Source organism: Haliotis rubra, unplaced genomic scaffold, assembly GCF_003918875.1.
Source record: "Haliotis rubra isolate DU_JTF1 unplaced genomic scaffold, ASM391887v1 Scf4, whole genome shotgun sequence".
Lineage (NCBI taxonomy): Eukaryota > Metazoa > Mollusca > Gastropoda > Lepetellida > Haliotidae > Haliotis > Haliotis rubra.
In genome coordinates this window covers 2,588,417-2,610,089 of record NW_025767079.1, presented here as the reverse complement: position 1 = coordinate 2,610,089, position 21,673 = coordinate 2,588,417, and the positions used below count along the sequence as shown (strand labels likewise).

General features: G+C 38.3%; 1 protein-coding gene across 4 annotated transcripts; it reads left to right on the top strand.

The window, feature by feature from the left end:
* Nucleotides 1-1,806: 1,806 nt before the first annotated feature.
* Nucleotides 1,807-18,080, top strand: LOC124287310 (myeloid leukemia factor 2-like). Of its 4 annotated transcripts, none has more exons than XM_046723805.1 (6): nucleotides 1,807-1,960; nucleotides 13,499-13,748; nucleotides 13,886-14,020; nucleotides 14,311-14,470; nucleotides 15,064-15,251; nucleotides 16,256-18,080. In XM_046723805.1, the coding sequence occupies exons 1-5, from the start codon at nucleotides 1,920-1,922 to the stop codon at nucleotides 15,228-15,230; spliced, it is 753 nt and encodes a 250-aa protein (XP_046579761.1). In that variant the 5' UTR covers nucleotides 1,807-1,919; the 3' UTR covers nucleotides 15,231-15,251; nucleotides 16,256-18,080. The 4 variants fall into 4 exon arrangements, with proteins under 4 accessions (XP_046579761.1, XP_046579763.1, XP_046579764.1 ...); XM_046723807.1 differs by lacking the exon at nucleotides 1,807-1,960 and adding an exon at nucleotides 7,869-8,005; XM_046723808.1 differs by lacking the exon at nucleotides 1,807-1,960 and adding an exon at nucleotides 8,318-8,503.
* Nucleotides 18,081-21,673: the final 3,593 nt, after the last annotated feature.

The window sequence follows — 21,673 nt, the reverse complement described above, 5'->3', positions numbered from 1 at the left end:
TATGTGTTTATGTATGTACGAGAAGTATGAATGTGTATGTATGTATGTAAGTATGTATGTGTGTGTATGTATGTATGTATGCATGCATGCATGCATGCATGTATGTGTCTGCGTGCTTGTGTATATATGTGTGTGCCTGTCTGTTAGTACAAGGCAGCACTGATATATTAAAGGTTCAGCCTTACAATAACAGTCTGGACCACGCAATCCCGTGATTAATATTAAGAGCAACGTTCACGGATCTTCCAGTCACTCGACCACCCGATCCATTGTTGCTCCCTGCGATCAACAGTGGTTGCTTCTGTGTCCAGTTCTAACACGGTCTCTGCTGAGTGGGTCGGGTTTTACACCGCTTTTAGCAACATTCCAGTAGTATCATGACAGGGGACACCAGACATGGGCTTCGCACTTTGTACCTATGTGGGGAATCAAACCCGGGTCTTCGGTGTGACGAGCGAACGCTTTAGCCACGAGGTTACCTACCAATTTAATTAGTCCCCTTGACAGCATGCACTGGTGGAGAAGGATTAGGAGGGGCTGGGGACACATTCTACCCCGGGTCCCAAAAGGGAATGGAGACACGTTTGATCCCCCTTCCCCGTGAATAACTGCAAACTGCAGCCGTCAACACATATATCAATGGGAATCATGCCACAAGTACTAAATACACAAAATAAAGCTTATGGAATTATCAGCTAGGTTCGTGCGTATGTGGAATAAAGTTTTCTTTCGACACATCCGTAGTTTGTACATGTGATAAAACCAAATACTGAGGTGCAAAATTCGATGGACAATTAAGTGTTTCATACAAATTATCCACACAAAAATTCTGTCATGAAATAACTTAGTAAGTCCAGATTTATTCGCGATTTTGCGTTTATCATATTTACTGATGCTCATGTTGTTGATCACTGGAGTATCTGGTCCCGCAGACATATAGCTGGAATGTTGCTGAGGGTGGGGTTAAACAGAAACCAATAAACTATTATATTTTACAAAATAAATAAATAAATAAACAGTTTCATAACCGGCAGGCCCATTTGTGGTGTCCCCCGCCGCGATATTGCTGGAATATTGCTAAAAACGGCGTTAAACCATAGTCACTCACTCACTCACAACCGGGAGAGTCTCTTTTAGGCTTTCCTTCCACAAGCTACCTTCTATCATGCTTGTCAGAAGTGGTGGAAGGGCAATTGCAGTTAAATATTTGGAACAACGTTATATCATCATGTTGCTTCGGGGTTGGGGGGTCATTGATACTGTACATGAGATGCAATGTGGAATCACTTACTTTGTACATAAATTTTAGGGAGGGGTGCCATTCGCATTGTACATTGTCCATAAAAAGCATCAAACAACACCCCCCATCCCCTACCCTAGCCATAAATTATGAACGGTCCCTAAACAAGTACATATCTACAATTTAAGGAGTTGAGGAACTTGGTGCATATTATTTTGGGGAATTCATGACAAAAAGTACACTACTGACTTTATTTCCTAACCCACAAATTTGGATTTTCCTCGCTGTCCTTTTGAAACAACAATGTGTAAAACCATTGACTTGATACTAGCCTTTTTATCTCGTGGGCTTTGACAAACTTTTTAATCGATCCAATCTGAAAAGTCTTAATCTGAATTCAAGTGGCGGAAAAAACCGATGATAATGTTGTGTCGGAAACTTCCATATATGTACATTTCCGTACGATGTGATTTGCCCAATAACTGAAAGCGTTATAACATCTACAGTTCATTGATATAACGATGCATTTCATTGGTTTAGGATTGTGACGTATTGCGCATGTTTTGATGACACTTGTCAAAATTGTTCACGAAAAGGTCACTAAGAGAAGTCTATTGCAACACTTATTGTGGAAATAGCCGTATTAGTTGTCCTAGTACACGGTTCTAGAGGCGACGAAATGCTTGGGGGATCATTCTTTGAAGACGACCCATTCTTTGCGTAAGTATTATGAACAATAATCCCTCTCAAGCGAAGCAGTATGCCCGGAATTGCGACCACCTGCACAGGATCTCGACGAAATTTCCGATTGTTTTCCTTGGTAGATCAGCCTCCTGTAACACATTACCCATTGTTTAGCTAATACAACCCATTACGACACCACTATAGGTTTGACAGTGAAGTCAAACGTATGTTTATTTCAAATGTAACGACTGTCCTGAGAGAAGTGGTGGTACCCTCCCAAGACAATCATTTGGCTGACTATTACCACTGGCCAAGTCACAGGCAAGTGTGAACTGTTCACTGAACATTTGACGCCCTATAATGCTATCCTAACACGTTCTGGACAGTTAATTCATTTAATTTATTGTTCAAATAGGCTGATACCTGAAACAGATATGTAAAATTTGAGCAGGAAAACAGTGTTAGTTGTTTATGATCTAGATTTTCTTGTCTTGCTGCTGATCATGTTGATACTGAAGCATGTTATTATTACATGTTATTGTGTATTTTCCCACCCATTGCTGACATGGAAATACATGCTTATTTGTCACATAACTTCAAACAACACACTCACAAGGCCAGTACATTGCTCATAAAAACAAAAGTGTTTATCTAATGCAGCCAAGTTCATCTCCATTATCACATATTCTGCTACTGAGTGATACAGTTATATCTGTATCCACGTATTGTGTTGAAATTAATGCAGACTTATTTTCAAAATATCATGACATTGTTACATAATTATTAATTATTATTATTTAGTGGAGAGTGTTGCATTGATAAAGGAAGTACTGCATTTTGTTGCATTTCAATGTTTACCTTGAAGAGGACTAACTATTATTATTATTTATTATCTTCAGATCAGTTATCTCTCTCTCTTCTTTATTCTGGTGTATGTAGGCCATCAGCCCGTAGTACAATTATTTCATACAGCCAACAAACAGCTTGTACGCAGCTCATTCGCGTATAACAGATACATAGCTAGATTTCATAGCACAGTGAAGTTGTTTGCAGACATCAAAGTATTAATTTTGCACAATGATGGATAGGTATAAGAGTTCACAGGAATATATAATGTACTTTGATAATAATGGGCAGAACATATGAACTAATTAAGAGAAAATGATGTTCATTTTCAATGTGAGCACCTGAACACATATGACAATAAGACATAATCTGAGATTCCTTGGCTTATTGATATATCTACCCATCTCAATAATTATTATTATCTTGAACACAATTGAATCTGGGCAAGTCAAGTGAGCTGATGAGAGAATGTAAGTTGTAACCACTAGTTCAAAGCCAACCAGTATCACAAGACCACAGATGCTGGATGTTATAATATCACTGACAGTTAGTGCTAATATTGACCCTTTCATCTGCACAGACCTTTTGCCTTGAATACATTTTACCCATCGGATGAAATTTGTTGAATAAGTTGCATGTTCAGCTCATTATGCAACTAGTGTTTTCTTTGTGATAAATGTTATATTGTCTGCAGCAGCACTACTAACTGTACCATGAACTTTTACCCCAACAGGTTTTTTTTTTGGTTTGTTGGTTTGTGTGCATCTTGTTTTCCATTTCATGATATTGTCGAATCAGCTTTTCATTCAAACATCCAACCGTAAACATGGTAAAGGATTAGCCAAACATATGGCCTCTTCCAAATAACTTGTAACAAAATATACGTATATTATCCATCAAATACCTATAAAATTCAGACTAAACAGGTACGCCTTTCATTCAGTGTATTTCATATTGTAATAGCATCCAATGCAAGCGTTTTATTCATTTTTGAAACAAAAGTGTGAAAGTTGTGCCGGAATGCTGAAATAGCTTTAATAAGTCACCTGGAATAAATACTGTTTTTAAAAAACCAATATCAATATCCCTACATGTGAAATTGAATCCTACAGATCATGATATAGTGAGAGTCTTCTAAATGTGTTAAAGCCACATGTCCAGGGATTTACCTCGAGTTCTGTATTTGAGGGTCCCTGGGACTCATATAATGATATTCTTAATTTTCAGGGGTCCTGGTCTACAAAATAGGGATACCAGACACTTAAATATTATTATTAATAAATACTATGTTGTAATATTGTTGTAATTCAGTTACTGTTATTGTACTGTGTATGATGATCATCACATTGTTACAGTAATGAAACTGCAAATGATACCATAACGTGGCTAGTAGCAGACTCAGTGATAACTTATTGTTACTTGATTGGAACTTTTACAAAAAGTATTTGGACTTCTTTGTGTCCCAATGGATGTGCTAATAAATTTTGTTGCGCCCATTGTCCAATTTTATGAGTATAGGACACAGGAATCCGCGTCCTGTAAGTCCCTGCATGTCCTATTAGCATGACTTAACATGCTTAAGACCGATCTTCTGTTAGTGGGGGGTTGAGAGACTGGAGCTAGGATGTTATGTGAAAAATGCTTGATAAAACTATGTTTGTGACGTTTTGGTATTTCTTTTTACTTCATTTTAAATTTAAAAATCTCTTTTGCTGAAATGTTATTTTATCTTGAGCATGGTGAGTCAAGCAACTGAAAATAGCTGAAATTATCGGTCGCTAAACAGAAGTAAACCCCTTAACAGTTGAACCAACTTAAATCGCTGGAGAGTTTATGGTGCTATTAATGATACAAAGAGAATATGCTATGGCCTTGTACTTGACTCGCTTCATATACTTCTGTTGTTAAGCTGCAGTTTCCCTGAGGCTTTAACATTCCTCTGATAGTCTGTATCTTCCCAAGTGCTCATCACCATCGTCGGGCCTGATCACCTGTTCATTTTTATTCCTCCCTTATCAAGCTTATCTCAATCAACTCAAGTCTTGGTAGTTCACAGGAAGAGAATCTAACCCTTGCTTACATCACCATGATCACAGTACAAGATTAACATCAATCGTAACACTGCTGAACTTCTGTCTGTCTGTTCAGCTAATCTTCCATCTCACTTGCTTGTCTGACTGCTGTTCTTGTGTCTGATTGCTGTTCTTATTTGATTCTTCGTCCCATTTCTAGCTGTCTTGTCCCATGTCAGCTTACCTTGCCCACATTCCCTGCATTAATTTTCTGTCCATCTTTTGGTATGGGTTGTCATTTAATACATCGCTGTAGCAAGCAATACTTCCCAGTTTATTAAGATACTTAGGTAGGTAGGTAGGTGGGGAGTCCTTTTTCATCCAGAACATAAAATGATTCATGCATTGATGATGGGCTAGCCAAGTGGTTAAAGCATTTGCCCATCATGCCAAAAGCCAGGGTTTCATTCTCATCATGATCATGATTCCAAATGTGAATCCCATTTCTGGTGAACCATGCAGTGATGTTGACTTTGGTATTGGGGTGTGGTGTGCGAGCTGGCTAAGGTGCCAGGCTAGTGATCCAGCGAGCTTGAGGTGTCGGGATCGAGCCCACCTGTGACCAGGTGTAAAAAACCTCGGAGTCAACTTTGTGTGCAGACTCTTTCAGTGTTGTCACAACCCCTAGTGTACAGTACACATCCCTGTGCACTTAAAAGAACCCACGAATCCTTTGGTATAAGACCAGATGGTGGCCACATGAATACGTGCAAACACCAAGTTGCGGGTACAGCAACGTGCAGTGAACTTGGACAAAGTACTGTGACTATGTGTCCCAGTCCACCCAGCTGTGAATGGGTACCTCGTTAGGATGAGAAGGCCACAATAACTCGGTGCGCCTAGTGGCTGCAAGAGTTGTATGATCCCCAGGGAGTTGAGATTGATAATACGATGTGCCTTTGAGACTGACATCCAATGATTGAGGGAAAAAAATACCAGCGCCTTGAGCAAGCACTAGTTGCCTGGATATGTGCGCTATATAAATATCATATCATAATAATATTGCCAAATGGAGCATAAGACTGTGTTCATTCACAACAGGGGCGGTGAGGTAGCCCAGTGGTTTGCTCATCAGGCCGAAGGCCCGGGTTCGATTCCCCACATGTGTACAATGTGTGAAGCCCATTTCTTGTGTTGCCTGCCATATTGCTGGAATATTGTTAAAACGACCTAAAACCCAACTCACTCAATCACAACAACCCTATTATTACAGGCAGAAATGCTGATTTTGGTTTTAATTGAGTGTACATGAAGAAAAAAACAATTTGCATGTTTTTCGAAACATGGCTCTGCTTGGGTTACTATAGTTCATCAGTTAGAATGAACCTTCAGTAACCCATGCTTGTCGTAAGCGGCGACTCAGGTAATCGGGTTGTCAGGCTTGCTGGCTTGGTTGACTCATGTCATCATATCCCAATTACGTAGATCGCTGCTTATGCTGTTGATCACTGGATTGTCTGGTCCAGACTGGATTATTTACAGTCCGCTGCCATATAGCTGGAATATTGCTGAGTGCGGTGTAAAACTACACTCACTCACTCACTCACTCTTTGTGTCCATCTTGATTCAAGAATGTTAAGGTCACAGTCTGAACCAAACACTGCCTGCTTGACTAACGCTTAGTCTCTGTATATATGTAAGTTTGATAGAAACAAATAATTATTGTTAAATTGAAATGGAGCCCCCAGTGAGATGGAACACCTGAGGAAATCTAGATTTGTTTCATTTGGGGCTTTAGCGTTGCGGTGAAGGCTGGGCAGAGTGAAAATAATGCGTTTCAGGGACTGTGATACAGACTACATTGAGAGCTACAGTATGACAGCAAGAGCTGGGCTGAAGGGAAAATAATATAGGTCAGTAGCGAGACTAACGTAATTGGGCATAATTTCTAAAAAGCATGATAGAGTAAAGTCAACTGACCTAGTTGACCTAAAGTCAACTTTGGCTGATGTGATTTGAAAAGATATTTGCTTGGTTTGATTCCAAAATATTAAAAAAAGAACCAAATTCAAAGTAACATTTACTTTCCGCATACACTACTGTTCATCTGTCGTACATCTGTTAGTAACTTTTTACATTCAGCATTGATCAGTGACAGATGGGCTGTTGTACAGGCCATTATCATTCGAAATGTAATGATGTTCTGAACTATTGATGCATTGAAATTGTTTGCCCCACAATAATACTTTGTCAGATGGAAGTGTTGTCAACATGGTATGCATCACTGTTGACATTTCAATAGTTGAAATAAGCTGTTGATGGAACATAAATTATTTGAGTTTTAAATCTACCTGTGTTTTGTTTACAAAGACAACATCTCCAGAATAAAGTTTCTTAAGTTGGTTTGTGTGGTAACAAGGAACATTCTAACTGTCAGAAATACATCAATTATTTCTAATTTATTGATTAATGTAATTATTTTGCCTATTGCCATGAGTGCGATAGGGTGGGCCTCTATTTCGTAGTGAAAATATTCATCATAGTCATTAGTGTCAATTCACACATGGAAGTACCGATATCTTCGTGTTTCCATGGATTGGAGTTAAACAGCAAATTGTACCATGAACTGGTAAGAACTTTCGTTATCATCACTTATTTCATGTTTTGCAGGCTTTTAATGTATATGATAGAGTATGTCCTTCATAAAGCAAATGTTCTTGGACTAATAGCTGGAATAATGATGAGTCAGCAGTTAAACAACACCTAAATTGGCTTGGGCTTACAAGCCAGAGCTAATTTATTTCCATTATGATTGATTAATATTTTCTGCAGGTCATGTCTCACAGGTACTGGAAAGAAGATTGCATAATAGTTTACTTTTGTGTGTTTGACTCAGCCTGTGTTTCAAACCTGTAGGGAGGATGGAAATAGCACTTTTACTTTCACTTTGCCAACATGTATTTCTATTCTTGTGCATGATCATGATCTCATGATGATGTAAATGATGGCAAAAACTTGAATGTTGATAGTAGTCATGGTAACAGCTGTCATGGTTATTTTAGATGCATCATGGAATGGTATCATGTGATGTATTGTAAAATGAGTTGGACAGTAACATCATTTTCACATTCCATGAACAACTCGTAGGAAAAACAACAGAGCCAGATAAAAGAAGTCATTGTCAACAGGATTTAGTCTAAAGTTGGAATTTGTACTATTACATGTAAGTATAGGATCGAGATGAATACCAGACTGTTTGGTTATAGACTGTACGTTTTCATTAACCTCATTCTCACCAACAAAAGAGGCTATTTTTGGCACTGTCTGCTGACAATGTGTGAATAGAAAAGTGTGACTTATTGTGCCAAGGCTTATATTATGAACTACTTTTAAGGCACACATGATCACACATCCCATTTGACCTCAGCATAATATATCTCCACGGTGTCTGAGTGGGGGCTCTGTAGCAGACATGCATCAGTGAGCATATTCATCCCGGGGGCGAGGAGTACTAACAGCTCAATGGTTTGAAAGACGCGTAGGTGAATCTGAATGAAATCATTGGAAAATATGTAGCATAGCATGGGAAGTATGTTCCCCTATGTCACAGACCATCCTAGTTTTTTGTGGCGACAGTTTGACACAGAATAGTCTGTTTTGGATTGAGGAAACATCGCTTTTTTCAACGAGGAGCCACGTGTCACATTTTATCGATTGAAATGTGAGTGTTGTGCTTACATTGTGCTTATTATGTGTGTGTACAGTAATGAATAGGCAGTGTGACACAGTTGTGTTCGAGTAAGAAAGGTTGGTGAGTGAGACTGCATTGATCTGTTGAGTAATGTATGCATCTTCTTGCACTTACACTGCATGACCGGGTTTGTATAAAACAAGGAGTGTCCTGTGATGGGAGATGGATAGGTACAAATATTGACACAAGCTTGTAGTGTCTTGTTTGATGAACTTGCTTAGGTAAGGGTTTCTCTCTCGTACTATTATTTGCTCTTTTCTGATGTTTTGATAGGATTACGTTTCAGGGGTTGGTTGATGTGAAATTGAATTTCATGTTCAATAATCTTTATAGGTGTGGCTGGTGTTGTTAAATTCTCTTTAGCATTGTGTTATTTCTTCATAATTGTTCATTTCCCAGAAGAATACTTGGGGCAATGTGTGAAATATAGCCAGTTGCAATGATCATGATGATTGCGACTAACGGGATCGGGTGGTCATGCTCGTTGACTTGTTTGACACATGTTATTGTTATTGTCTTATTATTTACAGACTGTGGCCATATAGCTGGAATATTGCTGAGTGGTAGCGTTAACAACAAACTAAATAAACAAAGTGAAACTACGGCCCCTTATTTTGAGCGCTGCCCTTGTGTATTGCAAATTGGAATGGATACTGAAGACCGTTTGCTGTTGATCCAGCCATCATGTCCATTAGAGTTTAGACATAAATTTCTAAGTGGGTTGAGTTGTCGTGATCCGTGAATTGATAGTGTTTGTATGTCACTGTAAGGCTTTGTTGCTCATTGTATCAAACAATGTTTTCCTGGTTCCTACTTGCATTGAACAACATATGAGATCTCGTACAGCGAGGTGTCAATTTGCCCTTGTTGTTTTCATGGTATACACATTAGTGGTGGTCCGATTAATTGAAATAATCGAAGATTGGTCGTAGTGACTAAACGACCAAGCAATCGATCACAATTTCTCATAATCGAACACAAACAATTCTGGAACACTTGTTTTCATTAACAATATTTTTCACATGGTTGGTTTTGTCTGTTACATTTCGTAAGCACTACAAGCTCGTTTCAAGCCACGATTGAATTTATCTTAAAGATTCCAAGAAATTTATGTTCCTAACATAATAGTCATCCTTTAATGATGTGAAATTTTGCCAAAAAAGCCAAAAATAACTACTTGTTTTTTACCTTATTTTTATGTGCATTAACAAATTTCATAAATGATGCTTACCAATTATTTTCGATGATTGATCGGTAGTAATGAACCAATCATCAATTATGAGATTTTAACCAATTCCCAACACTAATACACATGATACAGTATCTTGGTAGCTTCTTATAATCTGTGATATGAGATTCATGTATTCCATCATCATGATCATTCTGTGGTAGAACTGTTTCCTACCAAATTGTGCTTGTCGTAAGACGTGACTTCATGGATGGTCATGTGCTGTGATTTGACTGATGTGTCATACACTTTTGATCTTAACTCACAAAAATGAGCATTAGATTGACTGGACCAGACACGTTGTCACATGGCTGGAATATTTTGTGTGGCATTAAAAATATATTCATGATATTCATGACAACAATGTTGTTTCCAAACATTCAGGCATAAGCAGTGGCCATCATGATCTGGTTGTTTCAACATTGTTTTGCTGCACAGTATCTAACTTTGATGAAATGGATTATGTGGTTTGAGATATTTAGAATTGTCTTTGAACAATGTTGAAGTTTCCTTCAGTGGTATTTGAGTAATGGGATTGGGCATAACTTTAAACTTCAGCCTGATTGTGGCTACAACCCAAAAATTGTAACAAAGATGCCTTGATTTCACTTGAACAAGAGGCATCTCGTATAATGTGTATGCTGACCACCATTGACTATTGAGTTGCCTGGTCCAGATTCGATTGCTCACAAGCCACCCTGAAGTGGCTGGAATATTGCCAGAAAGGTAACTGTGTCAAAGCTAGTTCTGGTAGATTCTCTAAGCAGTGATTTGCCTGGTCCAGACTCGATTGTTTACATTCCACCCGACTCAGCTGGAATATTGCCAGATAGCTGACTGCATTTCAGCTCATTCTGGTATATTCTTGATCATGTAGTTAGTGCCCTATTACTTTATCATTATACATGTTGTATGTGTTACTGAATGTCAACATGGTGGAGGGAGTTAATGAGCTGTAGCTAGGAGGCAAGGAATGTGACTGTGTACAATCCCTGAAGTAACTGTTGATGTTATGTCATTCTGACCATCATGACCATGCTGCCTGATATCCAAACGTGATATAAATTCCTTGTGTAGCAATTTCAGTGGGCGAAATTTACGCTGGTCCTGTGGCCCCTGGCTAGTAAATATTCATCAGGACCACTAAATGATAAGTTTGCAGTGGTCCTGGTGGCCAGTGAATTTTATATTGATAGTTAAGTAAATCTACGAATGTTATTTTGGATTAGTGAAGTACAGACCGGACTACTAATTATTGTCCACTCACTGGCAGTCGCGTAGCAAGCCAGTTTTTTCGTGTAAGCCCGACAGGTTGCAAAGCTTAATATTTCGACAGCATTGAGGGCTGGCCTAACCTTTTTAACAACAATCATGTGTAAGCCCCTGACTGGTCCAATGGTCAAGTGGGAAATTTTGAAAGGTTCCTTTCCCTGAATTTTGCGATTACATATCAGGTGTGTCAGCCAACAAAACTAATCATATATTCCTGCATTTGATGTTTTACAATATCGGCTTACAATATCTGTAACATGCAAAGAATATGATAAGCTGTCTGTCTGTACTCTGTACTGTAGTCAACACAAGAGGCATCAAACAAATGATGAAAGGTTTTGAAAAACATTTTGATGCCTTTGTGATCTCGAATATCTGCATGATGCATACATGATATAAATTCACTGTGTGACAATTTTTGTGATTGTGTGTCAGCCAACAAAACTAATCGTGTATTCCTGTATTTGATATTTTACAAGGAATTTTGTAACATGTTCAGATTATCATGATTATGATTAGCTGTCTGTCTGTCTGTTTGTATCTGTCTGTACTCTGTACTGTACTGTTGTCCACAGGAGAGGCATCAAACAAATAAGATATGTGTGTAGTTGTGAGGTTTTGAAATATGACTATGAAATGTGACTAACAAATTGCCTGCCTTTAAATTTGATGCTTTGACTTTCTCTTCTTTTAAATGACAATGAAATCAATATATGTCTTTGAAATAAAACTCATTCCGAGTATGTACTTACAACGTTTATAAATGCAAACTTGTTCTCGTCACTGTATGGCTGGAATAATTCCGATGTGACGTAAAGCCCAACTCAATTCAACTCAACTACCTGTCAGGTATATCATGTTTAATGACTTGATCAATGTATTCATACAGGATTACTGCTTGGGACTGTCACTTTTCTCCACATGCACCTCCTGCATGTTGATGTGACATGTCATTGTGTCTGTATTGTCCTAAATTGTCTACTGTGGGTAATGATATGAATACCTGATATCGGAGGTACTGCTAATGGTTTGCACCACATGACACTGACATTTGTCTGCAATATTCGCCATCATGCATACAGTGCTATGTTATCTCTCATAATCAATGGTGATGCCATAGAAACGCTGATGAAGTGTATTGTATACCGCCGGGTGGTTGCATAATCAAATATGAATGTGAAGAGACAGTGGGATATTTCGGGGGCAGGTTTGTGGATAAAGCGTTACCAAGGTAAGGTTTGACAACCTATACAGTGTCATGACTGAAACTCATTTCTGATGTCCCCTGTTGTGATGTGGCTTGAAATGGTGGAAAATGTGCCGTAAAAGTAAACTCGCGCTTGCTGATTATTGATCGGCAGTCATCTAGACATAAGGTTTTTTTACATTTAATTTAAACCGACATAGGTTTTTCAATGCCTGTGATATTGTGTGAACTATATTTGTATGAAAGTCAAGGTGTCCTAACCCGAGTTTAGCATGAGGATTTAATGGTCCCCAGGTTCAAATAGTTCAGCAGTAATGAGGAACCAGGACCTACATATGGTCGAGAGACAACAGGATAGTAGGTTTTATCAGTTAGAATGTGGCTGCCACACAGGTTTGATGTATGTCTTCACGTATGTACAGTTTGTATTTCCATACATAATATACAGCGTTATTTTTTTACACAGGTACAACCTATTTTCACACAGACGCTATGTTTCCTTTTTAAATGTATGCCTTCACATATGTACATTGTGTATTTCAATACATATACAATGTGACTTTTCACACAGGTACAATGTACGTTTTCACAAAGGTCACTGAAGTATTGATGGCGGTGATGAAGGAAACCCAACCAGAATGATAATAAGTTATTAATGATAATGGTGATAATTATGATAATCTAACCCATACCTGCCTGATGTATGTCCTCATGCTGCTGGAAGACTGACTTCATGAGTTATGGCTGCCAGGATGGTTATTGTTTTACTAATATTGCTCACAGGGACATGTGACATTCTCTCACTCCCATTCTGTAAGAAGGCATACCACCCTGTAGGGATTCCTGGTTAGAATAGATCATCAGCAGCCAATGCTGGTCATTGGCACTGACTAAATGAAATGGATCAAGGTGTTCCAGATCTGTTGGGGCGGTGGGATAGCCTAGTGGTTAATGTGTTCTCTCATCATGCTGAAAACCCAGGTTCGATTCCCCACATGGGTACAATGTGTGAAGCCAATTTCTGGTGTCCCCCGCCGTGATGTTGCTGGAATATTTGTAAAAGCGGCTTAAAGCTAAACTCGCTCACTCCAGATCTGTGACTTGGTTTATCATGTTTATAGTGTGTCATACTGTGAATCCTGTGATGACATCTACAGTTGGTCATGGAATATTGCTAACATGTTAAATATTTTAAACAAAGAAAATAGAATGCAATGCAAAGAAACTCGAACCTAATGGATGATGTTTTTGTTGACAGTGGCCATCGTCAGCAGATGCAGCAGATGCAGCAGTTGATGACCACCTTCCCCACAATGCATCCTCACAACATGCTAGAGCCAGCCCAGGTCCACCCTCACGCCCGCAGACACCAACATCAACACCAACACCAACAACGCAGAAGTAACAGAGATATGGTTCCCTTTGGCATGTTTGGAGCTGCCGACTTCGGATTTGGGGATATGTTCCGGAACATGCGTAAAATGATGGATGATATGCACAGATCATTTGTAAGTGTTTCAAGTTTTGTCACGTCTGTTCATTTCAGCGTGTTTACCGTTGTTATACATTGGTTGCAGAGACCATTAACAAATTTGTCCATCATATAGCATTCAGTATTTGTATTCATGACTATTTTCTGTTCCAGGGTCAGACAGCAGTAGTCGCTCCCAACAGCCACATGTTCACCCAGTCATCGTATGTACAGGTCAGCAACAACGGTCAAGGGCAGGCTCCACAGGTTTACCAGGCCACTTCATCCACACGACAGGCACCAGGCGGGGTGGGTACTCTGACAAATACTTCTTCATTGACACTATCTGAGTTTATATGTCACTAGCAGGATGTACAACCGTGAAAATGCTTTCTCAAATTGATCTTTAGCAACCCAGGCTTCACGTATGACAAATGGAAAACATAGAAACCAAATATCTTTCTTACTGGGGAATTTTTATCTGTCTTGTAAATATTTTTCCTTTCAACATCTAGTAGAATTGAGCATATAGATGGAAGCTCTTGACTCCATGAAGTTAAAAGGTGAGGTGAACACCTGTGATTGTGATGGTGTTGCAGGTGAAGGAAACACGACGCACAGTGCGGGACACAGAGTCAGGAGTTGAGAAGATAGCCATCGGTCATCACATCAATGACCGCGCCCACATCATCGAGAGGTCACAGAACAGGCGTACTGGCGATCAGAATGAAAACCAAGAATACATCAACCTGGAGGAGGGTAGGTTATTAACGACAATAGTTACCTTCTAACTCGAGGTGGAGCTGGGTTAGAATCTGTAAAGCTGCTTGCTGGAAGCAGCTGAGTGGATCAGACTCAGTGATTGCTTGGTGGTTGATTACATGCATTCTAAGCCTGACAGCATTGTTCCTTATATTATCTATAGGGAAGGTGGGGTAGCCTAGTGGTTGAACCTTTGCTTGTCATGACAAAGACAGGGGTTCGATTCCCGACAGGAGTACAATGTGTGAAGCCCATATCTGGTATATCCCACAGTCATATTGTTGGTTGTCTTTGTTGTTTGTTTTTTAAAAAAACATTCTCAACCGTTGATTCTTTGCCCATGATGGTGACTGTTCCTTGGTACCAACTCTAATCAGAGTGATGGACCCATCATGTCATGTTTACAGGATGGTGGGGAAGCTTTGGGGTAGCCAAGTGGTTAAAGTGTTCGCTCGTCATGCCAAAGGCCCGTTGATTCCCCACATGGGTACAATGTGTGAAGCCCATTTCTGGTGTCCCCTGACGTAATATTGCTGTTATATTGCTAAAAGCAGCATAAAACAAACCCACACTCATTTCATGTTTTACAGAGGAAGCTCCCACCTTTGATCGCGAGTGGCAAGAGAAGACACGTCACATGGCACGAGGCATGGATCACCGCCGTGCTCGCCACAATCCCATCGGCAATGTGAGGAATGGCCGTCAGATGGCAGCACTACCTGAACCTCGACCAAGGGTTCGCAGAGATCGGGAATAATGTCTTTATATTATATAGCAGGTACTTGCAATTTTTGTCTGTTTGTGTTGAAGGTGTATTCTGTTATGTCATTAATATAGGTTTTCTGGGACAGAATCATCTCTAAGTAACTCCTTGTACTCACGGGATGGACCCGTGAAGATCCAGGTTAGAATTAGTGTTGGGAATTGGTTTAAATCTCACAATTGATGATTGCTTCATTACCAATGAGAAATCATCGAAAAAAATTGGTTAGCGTCATTTCTCAGATTTTCCTATTCAGGTTGTTATTGCAGAGAAGTATAACATGATGTAACTTGCTACTTTAAAGTGATGACTAATATGTCATGAATATATACTTCCCAGAGTCTTCAACAAATATTCAGTCATGACTTTTCAGTTTGTGAAGTGAGTTTTCTAAGAATTAAACACATTTTCAGGCCCTGACAACCTCGAAGATATGTTCCATCAACAAGTGTTTCAAAGACTAAACCAGTAGTTCCAAAATCGTTTGTGTTCGATTATGAGGAAATTTGATCGATTGCTTGGTCGTTTGGTCACTGCGACCAATATTCGATTATTTCAATTAATCGCAACACCACTAGTTAGAATTGATCTTCAGTAACCCATGCTTGTCATAAGAGGCAACTAATGGTATCGGGTGGTCAGTCTTGCTGACTTGGTTGACACATCGTATCGCAGTTGTGTAGATCGATGCTCATGCTGTTGATCACTGGATTGTCTGGTCCAGTTCGATTATTAGCCGACACATAGCTCACTCATGGGATGGGGGTGATATGGCCAGAATTATTATACTTGGGGAGTTTTCGTCATACATCTAAGTGCTTCTTTCTATGGCACAAAACAACATTCACTCATTTTGATTCCACTTCTTGGTATGAAACATTTTATACGGCTTCTTGTAGACTTAGAGCTGTCTGTCACGAAATGGTCAAGAAGTCACTAAAGTTTCAGATATCGTTGTGCTTGTTTTTCTTCCCCATATTTCTTTATATGTCTTATTTTGTTTATGTATTTTGTTTCAGATTGTGAGTGGATGCCTGAGCCTGAGTGAATTTCTCTGAGGCTTGGTTGATCCTGTTTATATATCTGTGTGCACACAGTACTATCAGCATTGTGGAGATAATCTCTCACCTGTGTTTCTAGAATCATTGGCAATCAACTGACCTCATGTCACTTTGGAGTGCTGATCTTTGCTTAAGAACTGACAACTGTTTTCTTCTGGTGAATCCACCTTTCAGTGTATGATAATAAATGAAATTGTTCTGATTGCAATACATTCCTGATCACATTAATGGATTTCCAAGTGTGATTCACATTTTTAGGATTTTTAATGTGATTCACATTGCAGAGTTCTGTAACTTATGTGTGTGATTCACCTTTCAATGTTTTGAGAGTTTCACATTATTGTCTGTTGTGTGGATCACACATATTTGTTCATTGTGAGTTTTGCAGAATTCTGTGAGTGATTCACATTATTAATTGTTTTCTGTGTAAAAGTTAAAGCTTTGTGGATGATTCACATTGCAGCAATTTGTTCGATTGTGAGAATGTTGGAAAGTACAGTAAGATCTATGTTGACAAGAAAAGTGAAAAATTATCATTTGTTGATATTTTCTGAAGTTTTTGTTTGAGAATATTATCATTTATTTATTGAAAAGTTTTTAACACTTGGAAAGATGGTGCCTTGGCAGCATTCCGCTTGTTTGAAGGAAATGCTGATTTTTTGTTGTGAATATTCTGTAAACAAATTAAAGGTGGTTTCATCAATGAAATGTTTTGTCAGAGGCACCGAGTCAGATTATCTCTCACTACAGAGCTGGTTCATCCTACAGACAACATTCGACTTTCGATGAGGACAACAGCAATGTAATCAGAGAAGCACTTTTTCCCATTTATGAATGTTTTTGAAGATTCCGGATTTGTGGAATCGTGGGAGTGGTATTCATTGTCGTATTGTTGCGTGGTAGGTTTATAATGGTATATGCCTTTTCTATTTACCTTGGTTTTGAAGCAGTTGAATGAATTTGTCCTTAATCAGGTAAATTGTGGAAGGTTTTTTAGAGTACAAGTGGGATGAATTTTTTATTATTTTGCAAAGATCAGATCTTAATCACTTAAAAGCTAATGTATATGTGAGCATTATTTGTCATTGCTGAGATTCAGAGATGTGTGTATCAATACATTTTAATGGTTGATACTGTATCAATACACATTGATGAATATGGATGCCTAATTAATACTACATTGCCCCGGAAAAGATTAAATTTGTAGTTTTTTGGCTTACTTAATATTTTGCGTAAGTTTATTTATTGCAGGCTCGGATAAGAATTCTTTTCAGTTTTAGTTGATTGATCTGTCATGATAATTTTTGGTTGATAAAAATATTAATCTTTCCAATCAGTGACATCCCTACTGAGACGTTGCATCCGATGCAGCAGCGAAATATATCCATGCTTGGTGTAAATGATGTACTTGAACATGTTGAATGATGAAATATTCGAAGAATTGCAGAATGATTTCTCTCCGAAACGATGTGCCACATTATATAATGTCTAGTACTTCATTTGTTACAAAATGATGCATTTATGTATTTCTTCTGTACATGTTATTTACTGATTTAAGTCTTTAGACTTTAGGGAAGTCGGAGAGCTTGTGAGTTGTCAGCATGCCATCAAAATCAGTGTTCATGCAGTCAAGATAATCATAATCATCACCATCATGTACATTGTCATTTATTCTGACATCACAATAAACCAAATATTTAACTAAAGTCACAAGATTTTTTTTCTGCCATAGTTATGACATGTCATTCCACAGAATCCATGTTACCGATCATTGTATTCCAGTCATAAACACTATTTTGATAATCCTTCAAATTAAACAAGAAATAATTGGATAATTCTGTTAATCATAGCACCAATATTAATCCATTTTAATTTTGTGACACAGTTTATAAGGCGTGGAGACCAATATTCTTGGTTGTCAGACAAACCAGTTTCTGCATTCTGAATGAAAAAGTAAATGATTCATTTTCAAAGGCCTGAGTCCTGCACGGATTGGTTTTGAATCCTGTCTGACAACCAGTTGTTTGAATTCTCTTTCAGCCTGAATTTTCTATTGAATGTCAATGTATGTAGTAGTTACAGAATTTATATGGTGATGTTTCCTGAATATATTTTGGAACATCAGGTCTTTTTTATGATATTTTGTACATACTTAGAGACATTATAACTAAATGTTGTGTACATTTTGAATAATACTTGTATGTGAATTGAGTGTGTCCAGTATGCCCTAGTCTTCAATAGTGCTCAGTTAATGTTCAGGGTCATGAATAAAAGAACTATGGACATGTATTTTTGTTTAAAATGCTGAAACTGAGCCAATTTTATGTCAACTCTATATGACAGAATTCAACTCATGGAACGGCAAGTTTAGATGACAGTCTCTTGGTGTTGATTCAGTTTAATAAAAATATCAGTAAAGTATTTATTTGTTCATATGTATTTGGTATACATGTATTAGTGTTGGAATAAAAGTCCCACATGCACTGGTTGTCTTTACAGGTACTTGTGACACAGTGCTTATTAAATATCATTAGTCCTGAATAGCATAGCTTGGATTTTACGTATAATCAAGGGCTCCATTTCACAAAGCGCGCTGTTGTGATCATGTTTACAATACTTTGGCTGAGAACGCTGGAAAAGAGCCCAGTCCAATATTTTGTAATTTGAAATTGAAAATTCAGTGATTCATAGAATACTTGTTTGAATTTTTTTGTATTTTTGTTCTTTTGAATAAATGAATTAATCAACTCTGCTATTTTTGAAAAGTCTATAACACAAATATTTTATCTGGACTAAGTAAATATTTTCTGGCCATTCTTCTCAGATGGTCTCCACCTAAACATTACAGAAATCATGTATATCAACAAAAGAACCATTGACATTAATGTCTTGGGTTTTGTTCTTTTGTTTGTGTCCCAAAATTATGAATTTAAGTAAAGGGAACATGATGCTTTTTTTATCATACAGTGTTTCAGAAATGAAATATACTTTTAGGTCATCAGGTCAGTGCCCCAAGTAACAGGAGAATAATGCCTTGGTTGAAAAAGTGTACTCAGTTGCATGTATATAAATATTTACAGAAATGGTTGCTACATTTGGGGCACTGTTAAGCATGTTTTCAAGGTCTTTTTTGCCTCTACGTGTTCAGTGTTGTTTCACTTTCATAAAACAGAGAGAGAGTGTAAATTGAACCTCTACTTTTCCTGAAACCTGTTGGTGTTTTTTTAGTTTCTTGCACAAACCATTCCCCTTTGAACCATGCAGTGTACTATTTTACTGAGATAGTATATGGAAACCCATGAAATCACGTTGAAGATCATGTGGAACAGACACGTAATGCTCTGATCATGCAGGATATAAGGTCGACATTTGTACTGTGTAAAATACACATAGGTGCTGTCAGCAGAAGGTCACTCAGCCAACCATCCCATCAAGGCAGGAAGTACAATATGAGTAGGATAATCACTGATATTCAGATGACTTCCGCAGTGAGAAACACATCCAATTTTCACTTGCATGCTCTGCGTGCCTAATGTGCACTTTCATTGCATGTTTGACTTTCATTATTTTATTAAACACTCCATTTTAAGAAATACCAGTGGCACAGAGATTATCAGCAGACATCCTTGAATTCTATTTGTTACCAATTGACTCCAATGTTATTTTTCGCTTTTATTGTGGGAAGGATTAGGAATGTATAGGCATGCGGCTTTTCAATGAAAACTGACTATGACTCTTCAACATGAAATATTTTGCAATATCAGCCTAATGATCACAGTACATCTCTTTGAAGCTGCTTCTTTCATTCTCAGAACTGTTTTGCTCTAGCTTCAGAATTGGTGTCACTAACAGTTGGCCCAAGTGTCGCTTCTGAGAAGAGTCTCATCAGGTTCCCCTGTGTGCTGTTGTGTGTACAGTGTAGTTAACTTAATGTGCTGTGTGTCTGAATATATGGTCTACCATAAATCCTTGAATTAGATAAACACTGGTGTAAGCTCTGGAAAGCCCTACAACACATATTCGATTTTTCCATCTGCATTTTTTAGGGGTTTTTTAATGAGAGAATTACATAATTGTAATATTTTTCCATGTGACATTTAAAAAAAATTATATTTGGAAATTCTTTTCAAGGATTTATGGTATATTTTTATGACTACTATTGGATACAAGGTCACAACATGCAGTCAAGGCAGCTCCTTGTCAAGTCCTTCAAGGTCACTTAGTTCATGTTTAGGACAAGATTAAAGGTGTATCAATTTTGTGATTTTCCTTTCCTGTTGGTACTTGAAATATAAAAGATGAGGGATGGTGCGCTTGTAATATGGCAGAAGGGGATGCAAAGTAATAATTGGCCTTACCTTATTTATCTCTTTCAATACAAAATAGGGATATATAGACTTTGGGTGACCTGTCTTCGAATGCATGTGTGATGTTGACTCCTTCACAAGCCACAATTTTATTGCATTGTACCACTGAAGCAGAAAGGATGGAGGGTTTTGAGTATGTACCTGTAGAGATTTTCAACATTATTATATAAGGTGGCTAAAGCTTCAACATAAAATTGATAGTGCCAGGTGTGGTGCTTGTTCTAGCAATACTGATATCTGATTTGTGAAAGAGAAGCTGGCACCATACGAAAACACCAACTTCAGAACATGAAATAACAAACTTGTCTGGAATCCTTGTCCAGAGAAGTTACCCTGATGTTTGGTATGCAAATATATGTCTTGTTAGGGCTCTGTCGCAGAGGACGGAGAATGTGATGTATGAATTATGTATTGTGGTTTGTGAAACCGATGAAAATAATTAAAGTCTTTTTCATCTCAATCAAGTATTTTCTTCACACAGCACCACAACCCACCCTTTACAACCAGAGCCATCACCAATACTTTTAGCAATATGGCCATGGGACACCAGAAATGGGCTTCACACATAATACCCATGTTGGGAATCGAACTCAGGTCCTGAGCTTGATAAACGAATGCTTTAACCACGAGACTTCACTACAAACCCCAAACAAGCACAGGGTACACATCTCTTGTCAGTTTTATCAAACATTTCCTTGTGGGCTGTTTTTCCTTGTCATTTGACTGAATCAGCATATCAAATTTGTTGTCATTGGGGCCTTTCCTACCAGCTGTGCCTATTCAAAGGGAAGTTATCGGTATTTTAACACGTGAGATGTTCAAATGATTGAACCAGGGAAGCGGGGCTTGTGTGCATTATATTGTGTTTGACCAAAGACGTACATTGAATGTATTCGTCTTTTGATGGGCCCACAGATTTGACAACTGCATGACGAAACTCTTCAGCTTCTCATTTAGACCAAAACACCAACACCAAAAATCCCACATGGAAAAAATCCAGACACTGCAC